Source organism: Cherax quadricarinatus, chromosome 13 (assembly GCF_038502225.1).
Source record: "Cherax quadricarinatus isolate ZL_2023a chromosome 13, ASM3850222v1, whole genome shotgun sequence".
In the NCBI taxonomy this organism is placed as follows: Eukaryota; Metazoa; Arthropoda; class Malacostraca; order Decapoda; family Parastacidae; genus Cherax; species Cherax quadricarinatus.
Window position 1 is genome coordinate 34322033 of NC_091304.1, and position 17506 is coordinate 34339538.

The 17506-nt window shown below is 37.6% G+C and overlaps 1 protein-coding gene across 2 annotated transcripts in view; it reads right to left on the reverse strand.

Moving 5' to 3' along the window:
* Nucleotides 1-8134: 8134 nt before the first annotated feature.
* The window catches only part of LOC128688723 (palmitoyltransferase ZDHHC16), an 84722-nt gene continuing 75350 nt past the window's right edge, over nucleotides 8135-17506 (reverse strand). The window contains exons 9-10 of one of the 2 annotated variants that reach the window (XM_070084644.1): nucleotides 11687-11757; nucleotides 8135-10531 (exon numbers count right to left, since the gene is read on the reverse strand). In XM_070084644.1, the coding sequence (XP_069940745.1) occupies nucleotides 10426-10531; nucleotides 11687-11757 (177 nt within the window). In that variant the 3' untranslated portion in view covers nucleotides 8135-10425. Of the gene's footprint in view, nucleotides 10535-11686; nucleotides 11758-17506 lie in introns of both variants that reach the window. The other variant, XM_070084643.1, reaches the window with a different exon arrangement.

The following is a 17506-nucleotide window of genomic DNA, read 5'->3' on the forward strand; positions in this document are numbered from 1 at the left end:
AAATATAGTGTTCAATTATGTATTAATAAATTTAAATAAACATATAAAATAGCATTTTACTTTCCTCTATTGAAGATTGGTGATGGCATCTGGAAGATAAGGAGGAGGAGAGAGGGAGTTGGTGTTAGTGTTTGGAAGGAGAATCCCCCTCCATGAGGACTTCAAGTATCAAAGCCCTCTCTGGGGTTACTTCCCTTCTCTGTCTTTTAATGCCACTAGGACCAGCTTGAGAGTCACTGGACCCCTGTCTCACAAAATATCTGTCGACAGTCCTCTGTTTCTGGTGCCTCTTTAAGATTTCCCTAAAATTGGACACGATTCTGTCACTGAACTTGTTGCAAAGATGGCTTGTTTCAGCTTGCTCAGGGTGGTACTTCTCCACAAACATTTGGACATCATTCCACTTCTGTATTATTTCCTTCACATTTATGGTGTTTCTCACTTTCTTTACCACAGGGTTACCACTAGCAATGTTCTTTGGGCCCATTGTAGTTTATTTCACAGTCCCACAAGCACTAAACACAATGAAATAATCGTAAAATGTTTGAATGAGAGCGCAGATTAGTGTTCACTCAATCATCATTATTATTATAATCAAGGGGGAAGCGCTAAACCCGGAGGATTATACAGCGCCTGGGGGGGGGGATGTGGAAGGCATTCAGGCTTAATTCGGGGAACTGGAGCACAGATCCAATTCTCTAAATCAAGAGCCCCTCACCAACATCAAGGAACCTTCCTTGAGGGGACTCAATCATCAACTAAACCAGACTGGCTCATGGCGCCTGCATGGGGACGCGGACAGAGCAGGCTGCCGGAAATGTCCAGTACCCGGCGGTTCAAAAATAGGGGCGAGTTCGATAATAGGGACGAAGTTGGTTCGAAAAAAAGTGTTCTATTTTCGAAGAGTTCGATAAGTGATTCGTTCGAAATTTGAGGTTCAACTGTACTACTATATAGAAAGCTGCTTTTTATGCAAAGCATTTTGAGCAAATTAGGTCATTTTTGTCCCAGGATGTGACCCACACCAGTCGACTAACTCCCAGGTTCCCATTTTACTGCTGGGGAACATAGACATCCGGTGTAAAGAAACATGCCCAATGTTTCTACCCTTGCTGGGAATCGAACCCAGACCCTCACCGTGTGAAGTGAGAGCTTTAGCCACCAGGCCACGGGGCACCTTAAATTTTCCTTGCCAGTAAGTTCATCACACTACATTTCCTTCTCATATATTTTTTTTATATTGTACAATATATTCTTTTCTTAACCCTTAAACGGTCCAAACATATATATACGTTCACCTGCGCAGCGCCCCGAATATTTTGAGAGAAAAAAAATCGTTTTTTTTTTAGGAAAAAAGAGCATGTGGTACCCAGGCATCCCCAATTTTTTCATATGGCACACACTGACTGTGCACACCCATTCTCTCATGTCTAGGCAACTCAGGCCTATCATGCCAATGTTGAATGAATGACAAATGAAACGTATATATACGTTTGGGGTGCTACACGAGAGAATGTATATATACATTTAGACCATTTAAGGGTTAATTAAACATATGAGGTGACTAACAAGATGTAGAGCATGGACAGTTTTGGCCATTTTTTTCAGATTAATAAAGTTCAAGCTCTTCTCTGATCATTAAATTGTAGAGGCACATACTTATGTAATATATTTTATGGTCCCCCCCCCAAAAAAAAAAAAAAAATTGTCTTAGTGGCATCAAACAATATTATGGGTCTACTACAGGACCAGATCCTCAGGAATAGGACACTTTATATGGCTGTTCTCAGGGAAAGTTCCTTCATGGTGGTGAGGGCTGCTTTACCCAAATTGGGCCTGATCTCCCCTTCCTTTGATTGCCTCCCATTTCCCTAAGTACTGTATAATTCCAACAGGCTTACCGCTCTTCCCATGACTATAGTAATGTACATGGCTGTCTTTCCTAATAATGTGATTCAGAGTCATCTCTCGGATTTAGTTAGTATCTTCACAGCATATCTTTGTATTATACAAATTTTGATTCATTTATAATTAATATTCTACTGTATAACTATGAAATAATTACTATCCTACTGTACAACTATGATATACTCCTTAGTATTAAGTAGACTGTAAGCCAATAATGTTAAGTTGGCCCATAATGCCTAGGTATAATAGAGGCTCTCTCTGCATTGCAACCCACTATTGTAAATACAAAATCTCGATGTACTGTTTGCAAAGACAAAATAAATAAATAAATAAATAAAGAAATAGTTGTATGCTAATCTTGCTGTTGGTATCCAGATTATTACTATGCCTCCCTCAGTGTTTGTCATAGACTTATTCTCAAAATTCAGATCTTTGATTCATCCTCATGGCATTCATAATCAATGTTGACTATATTGTATCTTAGTTTAGCACTTTCCCTAATGATAATTTATGATTGCTTTAGAGAATTGTGTTACTGTGTATTGTTATTGTGTGTGTGAAAACACAAAACTCAGACAATTTTTTATTACAGTATTAAATTATAAAATATTTAAAAATGTTACACAGAGGACTAGATCATTTTACTACATACACCTAGTAAACAATAGAACTTTGGTATTGTGAGCCACCAGAAGTAAAAAAAAATAAATTATTATTCAGCTTTGAAAGGTACATATACAGTACAATATGGCAAAATATTGCTTCTATTAGTAATGAATATACAGTTGGATTTTTTTTTTTTTAACACATGGCCATCTCTCACTATTCACTTATTCAAAACCTGTCCTGCCAGAAGTGTGCTGACATCACAATTCAAATGACCCTGTAAACTGCAATGTCCTGACCTCTCCAGAGTGTAGGTTCCTGGATAACCTGGTTCCCTGAATCCCTTCATGTTACCTTGCTCACACTTCAACTGAATAATGGATTTCTAAAATGTTTTCTATAGGTACAAAATGGACATAGTAAGGAAGGTCCTTACATTGAGCAAAATGATAAGTGTTCTATTTTTAAACTAGTTCATGGAACTCCTTTGTGTACATTATAAAGAGACATTAAGTAATTCTTAAATGTTATTTTTTCTGCCCAGACTATCATTTTTCATGAACCAAACATCAGCCATCATCAGGTTACGATTCAAGATTATCAAATTTTGCGGAGTCTGCAAATGAAAAACTCAATAGCCCTGCAGGCTGCAGGTAGCAATAACCTGGCTAATCACACAGTTACTAGGGAAGAAAATCTCTCAAAGCCCATCACAAGACACTTATTTTTTCCCCCCATATTTAAAACACAGCTTACTTGAAATCTTCTAAAACACAGCCTATATATGCATACTACACTCTAAAAAACACTCATATATTTTGGTCTTCAATTTTCACTAATAGCAAGCATTTTATATCAATACAGGTACAATTGTAGAGTCAATACTGTACCTAATAGTCACTGTTGACTTCTATTAAAATACTGTATCTGCAGACAATGGCAAACTTCCTCTCATGCACAAAATTTATAAACTAAATATTGTGTTATACATCCTAAGCCAAAACATTTTTACATTTTTTTTTTTTCAACAAGTCGGCCATCTCCCACCGAGGCAGGGTGACCCAAAAAGAAAGAAAATCCCCAAAAAGAAAATACTTTCATCATCATTCAACACTTTCACCTCACACACACATAATCACTGTTTTTGCAGAGGTGCTCAGAGCACAACAGTTTAGAAGCATATACGTATAAAGGTACACAACATATCCCTCCAAACTGCTAATATCCCAAAATCCCTCCTTTAGAGTGCAGGCATTGTACTTCCCATTTCCAGGACTCAAGTCCGGCTATATAAAATAACCGGTTTACCCGAATACCATTCGTCTCCATTCACTCCTATCGAACAAGCTCATGCACGCCTGCCCACAAAACCTCCCTCACCCCTTCCTTCCAACCTTTTCGAGGATGACCCCTACCCCGCCTTCCTTACCTGGAGATTACCTGGAGAGAGTTCCGGGGGTCAACGCTCCCGCGGCCCGGTCTGTGACCAGGCCTCCTTAGGTCAGTGTCCCAGGATGCGACCCACACCAGTCGACTAACACCCAGGTACCCATTTTACTGATGGGGAACATAGACAACAGGTGGAAAGAAACACGTCCAATGTTTCTACTCTGGCTGGGAATCGAACCCAGGCCCTCACCGTGTGAAGCGAGAGCGTTAACCACCAGGCCACCAGAGCCCCTACAGAGCCCCTTCTACAGATTTAAATGCTCTCCATGTCATTCTACTTTGATCCATTCTCTCTAAATGACCAAACCACCTCAACAACCCCTCTTCAGCCCTCTGATTAATACTTTTATTAACTCCACACCTTCTCCTAATTTCCACACTCCGAATTTTCTGCATAATATTTACACCACACATTGCCCTTAGACAGGACATCTCCACTGTCTCCAACCGCCTCCTCGCTGCTCCATTCACAACCCAAGCTTCACACCCATGTAAGAGTGTTGGTACTACTATACTTTCATACATTCCCTTCTTTGCCTCCATAGATAACGTTTTCTGACTCCACATATACCTCAATGCACCACTCACCTTTTTTCCTTCATCAATTCTATGATTAACCTCATCCTTCATAAATCAATCTGCCAACACGTCAACTCCCAAGTATCTGAAAACATTCACTTCTTCCATACTCCTCCTCTCCAATTTGATATCCAATTTTTCTTTATCTAAATCATTTGATACCCTTATCACCTTACTCTTTTCTATGTTCACTTTCAACTTTCTACCTTTACACACACTCCCAAACTCATCCACTAACCTTTGCAATTTTCCTTCAGAATCTCCCATGAGCACAGTATCATCAGCAAAAAGTAACTGTGTCAATTCCCATTTTGTATTTGATTCCCCATAATTTAATCCCACCCCTCTCCCGAACACCCTAGCATTTACTTCTTTTATGACCCCATCTATAAATATATTAAACAACCATGGTGACATTACATATCCCTGTCTAAGACCTACCTTTACTGGGAAGTAATCTCCCTCTCATCTACACACCCTAACCTGAGCCTCACTATCCTCATAAAAACTCTTTACAGCATTTAGTAACTTACCACCTATTCTATATACTTGCAACATCTGCCACATTGCTCTCCTATCCACTCTATCATATGCCTTTTCTAAATCCATAAATGCAATAAAAACTTCCCTACCTTCATCTAAATACTGTTCACATATATGCTTCAATGTAAACACTTGATCTACACATCCCCTACCCACTCTGAAACCTCCTTGCTCATCCACAATCCTACATTCTGTCTTACCTCTAATTCTTTCAATAATAACTCTACCGTACACTTTTCCTGGTATACTCGATAAACTTTTTTTTTTTATTATCACACTGGCCGATTCCCACCAACGCAGGGTGGCCCGAAAAAGAAAAACTTTCACCATCATTCACTCCATCACTGTCTTGCCAGAAGGGTGCTTTACACTACAGTTTTTAAACTGCAACATTAACACCCATCCTTCAGAGTGCAGGCACTGTACTTCCCATCTTCAGGACTCAAGTCCGGCCTGCCGGTTTCCCTGAACCCCTTCATAAATGTTACTTTGCTCACACTCCAACAGCACGTCAAGTATTAAAAACCATTTGTCTCCATTCACTCCTATCAAACACGCTCACGCATGCCTGCTGGAAGTCAAAGCCCCTCGCACACAAAACCTCCTTTACCCCCTCCCTCCAACCTTTCCTAGGCTGACCCCTACCCCGCCTTCCTTCCACTACAGACTGATACACTCTGTAAGTCATTCTGTTTCGCTCCATTCTCTCTACATGTCCGAACCACCTCAATAACCCTTCCTCAGCCCTCTGGACAACAGTTTTGGTAATCCCGCACCTCCTCCTAACTTCCAAACTATGAATTCTCTTCCTTATATTCACACCACACATTGCCCTCAGACATGGCATCTCCACTGCCTTCAGCCTTCTCCTCGCTGCAACATTCATCACCCATGCTTCACACCCATATAAGAGCGTTGGTAAAACTATACTCTCATACATTCCCCTCTTTGCCTCCAAGGACAAAGTTCTTTGTCTCCACAGACTCCTAAGTGCACCACTCACCCTTTTCCCCTCATCAATTCTATGATTTACCTCATCTTTCATAGACCCATCCGATGACACGTCCACTCCCAAATATCTGAATACATTCACCTCCTCCATACTCTCTCCCTCCAATCTGATATCCAATATTTCATCAATAAACTTATTCCTCTATAATTTTTACAATCTCTTTTGTCTCCCTTCCCTTTATATAAAGGGACTATACATGCTCTCTGCCAATCCCTAGGTACCTTCCCCTCTTTCATACATTTATTAAAGAAAGTACCAACCACTCCAACACTATATCCCCTCCTGCTTTTAACATTTCTGTCATGATCCCATCAGTTCCAGCTGCTTTAACCCCTTTCATTCTCCGTAATGCCTCACGTACCTCCCCCACACTTACATTCTGCTCTTCTTCACTCCTAAAAGATGGTATACCTCCCTGGCCAGTGCATGAAATTACCGCCTCCCTTTCTTCCTCAACATTTAAAAGTTCCTCAAAATATTCTCGCCATCTACCTAATACCTCCCTCTCCCCATCTACTAACTCCCCTACTCTGTTTTTAACTGACAAATCCATACGTTCCCTAGGCTTTCTTAACTTGTTTAACTCAATCCAAAATTTTTTCTTATTTTCATTAAAATTTCTTGACAGTGCCTCTCCCACTCTTTCATCTGCTCTCCTTTTGCACTCTCTCACCACTCTCTTCATCTTTCTTTTACTCTCCATATACTCTGCTCTTCTTATAACTTATAACACTTTTGCTTTGTAAAAACCTCTCGTAAGCTACCTTTTTCTCTTTTATCACACCCTATACTTCATCATTCCACCAATCACTCCTCTTTCCTCCTGCCCCCCACCCTCCTATAACCACAAACTTCTGCCCCACATTCTAATACTGCATTTTTAAAACTCATCCAACCCTCTTCAACCTCCCCCCACTACTCATCTTTGCACTAGCCCACCTTTCTGCCAATAGTCACTTATATCTCACCCGAACTTCCTCCTCCCTTAGTTTATACACTTTCACTTCCCTCCTACTTGTTGTTGCCACCTTCCTCTTGTCCCATCTACCTCTTACTCTAACTGTAGCTATAACTAAATAATGATCCGATATATCAGTTGCCCCTCTATAAACATGTACATCCTGGAGCCTACCCATTAACCTTTTATCCACCAATACATAATCTAACAAACTACACCTACCATCTGACTTACGACCTACTCGACTTACGACCGTGTTTTTTATACCAAATTTCTGGGAAATAAACAACTATTTGTGTTGTACACAGTGTTTATCCTAAACCTTACAGCATAAAATACGGTACTAACAGCATAAAAAGTAAAGTAAAACAAGAAATACCAAAATAAAACAATAAAATAAGGTCATTACAAAAATGTTACATTGATATTCAGTAGTAAAGTTTGACTTACGACCATTTCGACTTACGACCGGTTTCTCGGAACCGAACTCGGTCGTAAGTCGGATGGTAGGTGTACTTTCATTACGTGCTACATCATACCTTGTATATTTATTTATCCTCTTTTTCATAAAATATGTATTAGTTATTACCAAATCTCTTTCTACACATGGCTCAATTAAAGGCTCCCCATTTATATTTACCCCTGGCACCCCAAATTTACCTACTACTCTCTCCACAACATTTTTACCCACTAATAAATTTTGTTTCAATCCAGTTTAGAACATTCACTGTATGCCTAATATTTTTTTTTTTCAACAAACTGGTCATATCCCACCAAAGCAGGGTGGCCCAAACAGAAAAACGAAAATTTTTCTTTTTACATTTAGTATTTTATACAGGTGAATGGGTTACTAGGCCCTTGCTATGCCTAATATATCAGGTGTAAATCAATCCATTTGGATTTATATGAAATTTTTACTTGATTTTAAAATTTCCCTGCATGCAAATATTAAATATTTATAACTTAATAAATTAATGCACATTGTGTGTATGTTATAACCCCATTGCTAAAAAAGACTAGACAAAAAATCATGTACAATAAAAATTACATATTTCCACACTGACTAATATTATAAAATATTACATCATTAGTTAGCAACGAGTAATGCAACGTTACTTAAATATGTCTAAACCCTACAATTATAAGATATTCATTCTGCCATACATTTATTGAATACAAAGCGAAGTACCTGCATGATGAACAGTGTTGCATGATCTATATGGAATTTGCACTTGTGAATGTGCCAGTTCATTACAGACATTTTACAAAATCTGAATAAACTTACAAAGTATATATTAATATATTATTTCTGCTTATCTCAAGATGATAAAAATCTTTTAAATGTGGCAAAGTCTGCTAAAAGTTTATTCCTCTAAAAAACAATGACTAGTTGACTGCATCAGTGTCTTTACTAAAACAAAAATATACACTATTAAAATGTCTTGTTACATCGTTGAGGGATACCTGGTGTATAGCAAGATAGCTCAAGGAAATTAAACTAAGAACCTTGAACCATTTCTACAGATTCAGATTATAAAATTTTTTGAAAAGCTGAATAATTTTATAGTTTTTATATGGTAAGATATATGTTACTCATAAGTACTTGCCTACTTAACCCTTTGACTGTTTTGGTCGTATATATATGTCTTACAAGCCAGTGTTTCGGAAGTATATATACTCGATAATTCTAGCGGCTTCAAATCAAGCAGGAGAAAGCTGGTAGGCCCTCATGTGAGAGAATGGGTCTGTGTGGTCAGTGTGCACCACATAAAAAAAATCCTGCCGCACGCAGTGCATAATGAGAAAAAAAAACGGACTTTTTTTGGATTAAAACGCCAACTTTGAGGTGTATTTTCGTATAGTATTTATTGTTGTATTCTCATTTTCATGGTCTCAGGTGATAAAATGTAAAACATATTGCAGAAATAGAGATGATTTTGATTACTTTCACGATGAAAATGACCTTGAAATTCAGCTCAAAGTAGCAGAAATGTTCGATTTTTACCAATGTTCAAGAGTAAGCAAATCACACCACACGTCCAATACATGTCAACTGGGGAGTCTAATATTCTTTTGCTAGTGCACTGATATTATTTATACCATTTTTACAATAATGCAGTAGTCTGCATAACAGTAAATTTTGTATTTTTTGTATGAACAAAAGATCAAAATGGAAAGCAACAGTAATATAAGAGGGGCCTAGAGACGTGACTAATGAACAGAGGATATGTTATTTTAGTGCCAAGAATGTCTACATTGTTTATTCTGGACCCTATTTTGAAATTGGCATCTTTTTTAATTTGCATGATATTGGCCAAATTGCCAATTTCTGACCACTTTATTGAGTAGTTCAAATCGGTAAATGGGCAGTTTCTTGTACTCAGTTGATAGAAAAAAATGGAGTTCTAAAGAAATAGCTATGAGTTTGGTCAACTGGAACAACGGAATTGGCCAAAAACAAGGCTCAAAGTTGGCGAAATCGCCGATGTGTATATGTCGCCTAGACCGCTAACTTCGCGGGAGCATAATTCCGGGAGTTTTCGACCAAATTTTGTGCTTTTGGTGTCATTACCATCGGGTAAAGATTTTCTATCATTTCATAAGAATTTTTTTTTTTTTTTTCAAAAATGTTGCGACAGAATGACAGTTTCAGAAAGGGGCCTGCAACAGTCAAAGGGTTAATTTATAGCTATTCTCTCATTGTTATTGTGTGTGTGTCTGATCAGGAATATACACCCTACCCTACAGTGCTGTATGACCATAGTGGGTTTAGTGCTTAGTTATGATGGTAATAATAATAATCTCATTATTATTACACTCATGGGGAAACAATTAACCTGAAAACATAAACACATGTTTCCATTGCGTCGGTATTTTACACCATTTATTTTCAACAATTAACCTAAAGGGAGTCAGTGTCTGTCTGAGGGAATGGGCAGCAATAAGGCTCAATCTGAGGAAGGAGGGTCAGGTTCAATTCCTTGGATCAAGAGCCCCTTATTAGCATCAAGGAACACCTCCCATGAGGGGGCTCCATTCTCTCAGCATGTATCTGTGTTACTGTATGTCGCTACCTCTTCTCTTTCATCATTTATAAAATTAATACATCACTAATTATTTCTACAAGTTCACTAGTGAAATTTGATTTAAAAAAAAAACAGAGGAAGCTTTGTTTTCTCTGTATCTAATTGGAAGAAATTGATTAAAGCAGATGCTATAAAATGATAAATACAGCACCATTTTCTGGAAATGTAAGACAGTCTTCTGGTAAAAATACTGGCATTGGTTCCTGGAATGTATGAAAGTCTTGTGGCTAAAAGATATATGTAATAATTAACATTCTAGTTTAAAAGAACAAATAAGGTGTCTGTCATGCAGCTTTGTCGTGACTTGCAGCAGTGATGATAGCATTGGGCCAAGTTAATCCATTTCCATCAGGTAAGTGCCACGATGGAAGAAGAATGTGTCTCCATCCTCTGCTCGAATGGTAAAGAGAAAAACTACACAATTATACAAATATTAAGTTATATAATAGTAATACTGATTAGAATCAACACCACTTGGTGACTACTGTTTTGCCAAAATATACAATTTAATAAAGCCAAAAGTAAAATTTTAATTATTGGCACAGGTTACTACTTCATGTCCACTGCAACATTTATAGGACCTAGAGAACAACAAGTCACTGTCACTGTATATATAATCACTGATGTAACCACTAGCAGACAGATAAAGCACAAGGACCTCAGAATATGCCATTGTGCCACACTTAGTGAAACATTCATACAGTAACTTGATTCAGTCTAAATGAGTTGTCTCTCACATATTTGTGATGCATATTGCAAATGAAAGTAAATCATCATCATCTTTCAACAAACCGGACATATCCCACCGAGGCAGGATGACATGAAAAAAAAAAGTTTCTCTTTTTAACTTTAGTAATCTTTCTTTCAACACACCGGCCGTATCCCACCAAGGCGGGGTGGCCCAAAAAGAAAAACGAAAGTTTCTCTTTTAAATTTAGTAATTTATATGGGAGAAGGGGTTACTAGCCTCTTGCTCCCGGCATTTTAGTCGCCTCTTACAACATGCATGGCTTACGGAGAAAGAATTCTGTTCCACTTCCCCATGGAGAAAACTTTAGTAATGTATACAGGAAAAGGAGTTACTAGTCCCTTGCTTCTGGCATGTTAGTCGCCTCTAACGACATGCATGACTTAAAGAGGAAGAATTCTGTTCCACTTCCTCATGGAGATAAGAGGAAATAAACAAGAACAAGAAATAGTAAGAAAATACAGAGGAGTGTGTGTATATATATATGCTTGTAAATGCATGTGTAGTGTGACCTAAGTGTAAGTAGAAGTAGCAAGACATACCTGAAATCTTGCTTGTTTATGAGACAGAAAAAAAGACACCAGCAATCCTACCATCATGTAAAACAATTAAAGGCTTCTGTTTTACACTCACTTGGTAGGATAGTAGTACCTCCCTGGGTGGTTGCTATCAACCTACTACCTAGGATGAAAGTAAATATGCTCTAATTTACAGGTGGTAAATGGTACGGACATTACTGGCATAAAACTGATAAAAATTGAGAAAACTCACAACATACAAAAAAAAAAAAAACTTACCTGCCATGCGTTAAACCAAGAAAGAGTTTCCAATTCTCTGATGGTCCAAAATCATATGGATTCTTGTATTCCTGTTTAGAAAGTAATGTCAGTATTGATAGCAAAATATTTTGTAACATTCATGACAACATTTCTAGGAGCTGGGTTAATACAAATAATTTTTTTAACACTCCAACTGTCTCCCATCAAGGAAGGGCGACCCAATAAAGAAGAAAACACTTTCACTGACACTCAGTCAATCTCTGTCTTGCTAGAAGTGCTCCAGCATCACAGTTCAGATAGCCCTCGAAACCACAACATCCCCACCACACCTTCAGAGTGCAGGCACTGTACTTCCTACCTCCAGGATTCAAGTCTAGCTAATGGTTTTCCTGAATCCCTCCATAAATATTACCTTGCTCACACTCCAACAGCATGTCAGACATAAAAACCACTTGCCTCCAGTTTCTCCTGTCTAACACACTCATACAAGCTTGCTGCATGTACATCTCTCTTAATACTCAAGACCTCCTTTACCCCCTCTTCTCCAATCTTCCCTAGGATGACTCTTACCCCTTCTCTCCACCCAAGATTTATTCACTCTTCTAGTTATCCTACTTTTCTTTATCCTCTCTAAATGTCCAAACCACCCTGATAACCCTTCCTCGGCCCTCCACACCTCTTCCTAATCTTCAAATTCTGAATTCTCTGAATAATATTTACACCACTTACTGCCCTCAAACACGATATCTCTACTGCCCCCAACTACTTCCTCGCTGCAACTTTCAAAGCCTGAGATTCACACCCATAAAAACAATGTTGGTACCACTATTCTCTAATTCATTTACCTTTCTTGCTTCCATAAAGTTCTTTGTCCCAGCAGATTCCTCAATGCATCACCCACCTTTTTATCTTTGTTCACTTCACAGTTTGATACCCTCATCAGCTTACCCTTATTTATGTTCACTTTCAATTTCCTTCCTTTACACACCCTCCCAAACTCATCCGCTAACCTTTCCAACTTCTCTTCAGAATCTCTCAAAATCATAGTATCATCAGCAAAAAGTAACTATGTCAACTCCCATTTTGAATTAGAATCCATATATTTTAATCCCGTCCCTCTCTCCAACACCCGAACAAACACTACTTTTACAATCCCATCTATAAATATATTAAACAACCATGGTGATATCATGCATCCCTGTCTAAGACCTACTTTTACTGGAAAGTAATCTTCCTCTCTCTGAGCCTCACTGCCCTCATAAAAACTCTTTAAAACATTTACTAACTTACAATCTATTCCATACACTTGCAACATCTAAGACATTGCTCCCCCTATCCACCCTATCATATGCCTTTTCTAAAACAATAAAAGCAATGATAACTTTCCTACCTCTATCTAAATACTGTTTGCTTATGTGTGTTAACCCTTTCAGGGTCCGTGCTGTAGATCTACGGCTTTACGTTGCGGGTCAAAACCGAAAGTCTACGCCATGAGCTCAGCTCACTCTGATAAGCTGCGAGTGGTAAATTTGGGCCTAGATACGAGAGAATACATCTATGTGGTATGTGTGCACCACATAAAACAAATCCTGCAGCACACAGTGCATAATGAGAGAAAAAACCGAGACCATAATTTTCGATTAAAACAGCGACCTTGCAGTGTTTTTTCGTATATTTTTATAGTTGTATTTGCGATTTCTTGGTCTCATCTGATAGAATGGAAGATATATTACAGAAGTATAGATGATTTTGATTGGTTTTTAGTACTGAAAATGGCTTGAAACTGAGCTCAAAGTAGCAGAAATGTTAAATCTTCTATTTTTTGGTTTGAATAAAAATTCATTATGTGAATAAAAAATCAAAATGGAATTCATTTATAAAGCCTGAAAACATAACTAATGAACAGAGGAAATGTTAGTTTAGTGCCAGGAATGCCTGTATTGTTTATTCTGGACCCTATTATGAAATTGGAATATTTTGAACTTTGCATTAAATTGGCTAAATTACCAATTTCCAATCACTTTATTTTGTAGTTAAAACAATTGACTTGGTGATATCTTGTGCTCAGTCGACAGAATAGAAGGAATACTAGTGAAATAGCTAAGAATTTGGTCGACTGGAATAATGTAATTGGCCTAAAATGGGAGTCAAAGTTGGCAAAATTGCCAATGCGTAAATATTGCTGACACATCAAAATTCGCGAGAGCATAATTTCGTCAATTTTCCATCAAATTTCGTACTTTTTGTTTTATTACCTTCAGAAAAAGATTCTCATCCATTTCATAAGAAAAAATAACAAAATTATTTTTTGAAAATTCTTGGACCCTGGTGCACACTTTGAAATTTGGCCTCTGGACCCTGAAAGGGTTAATATAAACACTTGGTCTACACATTCCCTACCTTTTCTTAAGCCTCCCTGTTCATCTGCAATCCTCCTCTCTGTCTTGCCCTTAATTCTTTCATTAACCCCTTGACTCGCAACCCCAAATCCTGAGGTGTCTCCTGGTGTCGCAAAATTTCCAAAAAAAAAAAAAAAAAATTTCTTATGAAATGATAATCTTTGCCCAAATGTAATGACACCAAAAGAACGAAATTTAACGAAAAACTGATGGAATTACTCTCTTGCGAAATTAGGGACCTCGGTGATATTTACAAATCGGCAATTTCGCCCACTTTTAGCCCTATTTTCTGCTAATTCCATTGTTCCAGTCGACCAAACTCATAGCTATTTCTTTAGAATTCCATTTTTTTCTATCAATTGAGTACAAGAAACTGCCCATTTACCAATTTCAACCACCCAATAAAGTGGTCAGAAATTGGCAATTTGGCCAATTTCACAAAAATTAAAAAAATATGACAATTTCAAAATAGGGTCCAGAATGAACAATGCAGACATTCCTAGCTCTAAAATAACATTTTCTTTGTTCATCAGTCATGTCTCCAGGCCCCTCTGATATTACTCTTGCTTTCTATATTGAATTTTTATTCAAAAATAAATAGAAGATTTACTGTTATGCAGAATACTGCAATATTGTAATAATTGTATAAATAATGTCAACCCATTCATGACTGCATATTAGAATGGCTACTTGGACATTTATTGGAAAATGACATCATTTGTTTACTTATGAACATCAGCAAAAATCAAACATTTCCCCTACTTTGAGCTCCATTTCAAGGTTCTTTTCATAGTAAAACCAATCAAAATCACCTCTATTTCTACAACATGGTTTCCATTCTATCAAATGAGACCAAGAAAACGAGAATACAACCATAAATACTATACGAAAATAGACCACAAATTCGGCATTTTAATTAGAAAAAAAAAAACTCTGACCATTTTTTTATGCACTGCGTTATGCAGGATTTTTTTTATATGGTACACACTGACCACACAGACCCATTCTCTCACATGTGGGCCTACCAGCTTTCTCCTGCTTGACTTGAAGCCGCAAGAATTTATGAGTATATACGTGTAAGTCAAAAATGGTGGCTCGTAAGATGTATATATACAACCAAAACAGTCAAAGGGTTAATAACCCTACCATACATTTTACCTGGAATACTCAGTAGGCTTATTCCCATATAATTTTTACTCTCTTTTGTCCTCCTTCCCTTAATGTAAAGGAACTGTGCATGCTCTCTGCCAGTCCTTAGGTACCTTTTCCCCTTCAATACATTTAATGAACAAAAGAACCAACCACTCCAAAGCTATATCCTCACCTGCTTTTATTTTTCTCAACAAACCGGCCATATCCCACCGAGGCAGGGTGACCTAAACTGAAAAAAGCAGTTTCTCTTTTTTAAAATTAGTAATGTATACAGAATGGATTACTAGCCCCTTGCTTCTGGCTTTTAGTCATCTCTTACGACAAACATGGCTGATGGAGGAAGAATTCTGTTCCATTTTTCCATGGAGATAAGAAATAAACAAGAACAAGAAATAGTAAGAAAATAGAAGAAAACCCTTCTGGGTATATATGTACACACCCCAGAGGGGAGTGTATATATATACAGTGGAACCTCGTTTTTCAGCAGTAATCTGTTCCAGAAGGTCAGCCTAAATACAAAATGGCCGAAATTCAAAACAGTATGAAAATCATTAAAGTCACTAAGAGTGTCTTATTAGTCTTCAGGACGCCATATTAATAATGATAATAATAATACACAATAATAATCACTCTCAGGTGCATTAACCCTTTCAGGGTTGATGCCGTACTAGTACGCATAAATTCTAGTGCCTTCAAATCTAGCAAGGGAAAGCTGGTAGGCCTACATATGAAAGAATGGGTCTATGTGGTCAGTATGCACAGTATAAAAAAAATCCTGCAGCAAACTGTGCAAAATGAGAAAAAAAAAACTCCATGTTTTTGGTTTAAAACAGCGACTTTGCAGTGTATTTTTGTATGCTATTTATGGTTGTATTCTAGTTTTCCTGGTCTCATTTTATAGAATGGAAGATATATTACGGAAATTGAGATGATTTTAATTAGTTTCATAATGAAAAGTATCTTGAAATTGAGCTCAAAGTAGCATAAATGTTTGATTTTTGCCAAAGTTCAAAGGTAAACAAATCATGCCACACGTCCAATACACAACAACTGGCGAGTCTAATATTCTTTCACAAGTGTGCTCATAATATTTATACCATTTCTACATGAATGCAGTAGTCTGCATAACATAAATGTTCTATTCTTTGTGAGAATAAAAATTCAAAGTGGAAAGCAAAGGAAATGTAGCAGAGGCCTGGGGACGTGAGTAATCAACAGAGGAAGTGTTATTTTAGTGCCAGGAATGTCTGTCTCATTTATTCTGGACCCTATTTGGAAATTGGAATCTTTTGAAATTTGTGTGAAATTGACAAAATTGCCAATTTCTGACCACGTTGTTCATTAGTTGAAACTGGTAAATGGGTGGTTTCTTGTACTCATTCGATAGACAAGATGGAGTTCTAACAAAATAGGTATGATTTTTGTCGACTGGAACATTGGAATTGACCGATAATAGGGCTCAAAGTGGGCGAAATTGCCAATGCATAAACATCGTCAAGACCGCTAACTTTGCAATAGCATAATTCCGAAAGTTTTCCATCAAATTTCATACTTTTGGTGTCATTATGATCAGGAAAAGATTCTCTATCATTTCATCAGAAAAAATATTTTTTTTTTTTTTTTTTTAAAATTTCCGACCTTCAGAACAAGTTTAGGAGAGGGCCTGCCGACCCTGAAAGGGTTAAATGTCATACATGTATTTTTTTTTAACAAGTCAGCTGTCTCCCACCAAGGCAGGGTGACCCAAAAAGAAAGAAAATCCCCCCAAAAAAAACAATACTTTCATCATCATTCAACAATTTCACCTTACTCATACATAATCACTGTTTTTGCAGAGGTGCCCAGAACACAACAGTTTAGAAACATATACGTATAAAGATATACAACATATTCCTCCAAACTGCCACTATCCCAAACCCCTCCTTTAAAGTGCAGACACTGTACTTCACATTTCCAGCACTCAAGTCCAGCTATATAAAAATAACCGGTCTCCCTGAATCCCTTCACTAAATATTACCCTGCTCACGCTCCAACAGCTCGTCAGGTCTCAAATAACATTCATCTCCATTCACTCCTATCTAACACGCTCACACATGCTTGCTTGAAGTCCAAGCCCCTTGCACACAAAACCTCCTTTACCCCCTCCCTTCAACCTTTTTGAGGACGACCCCTACCCCGCCTTCCTTCCCCTACAGATTTATAAGCTCTCCATGTCATTATAATTTGATCCATTCTCTCTAAATGACTGAACCACCTCAACAAACCCTCTTCAGCCCTCTGACTAATA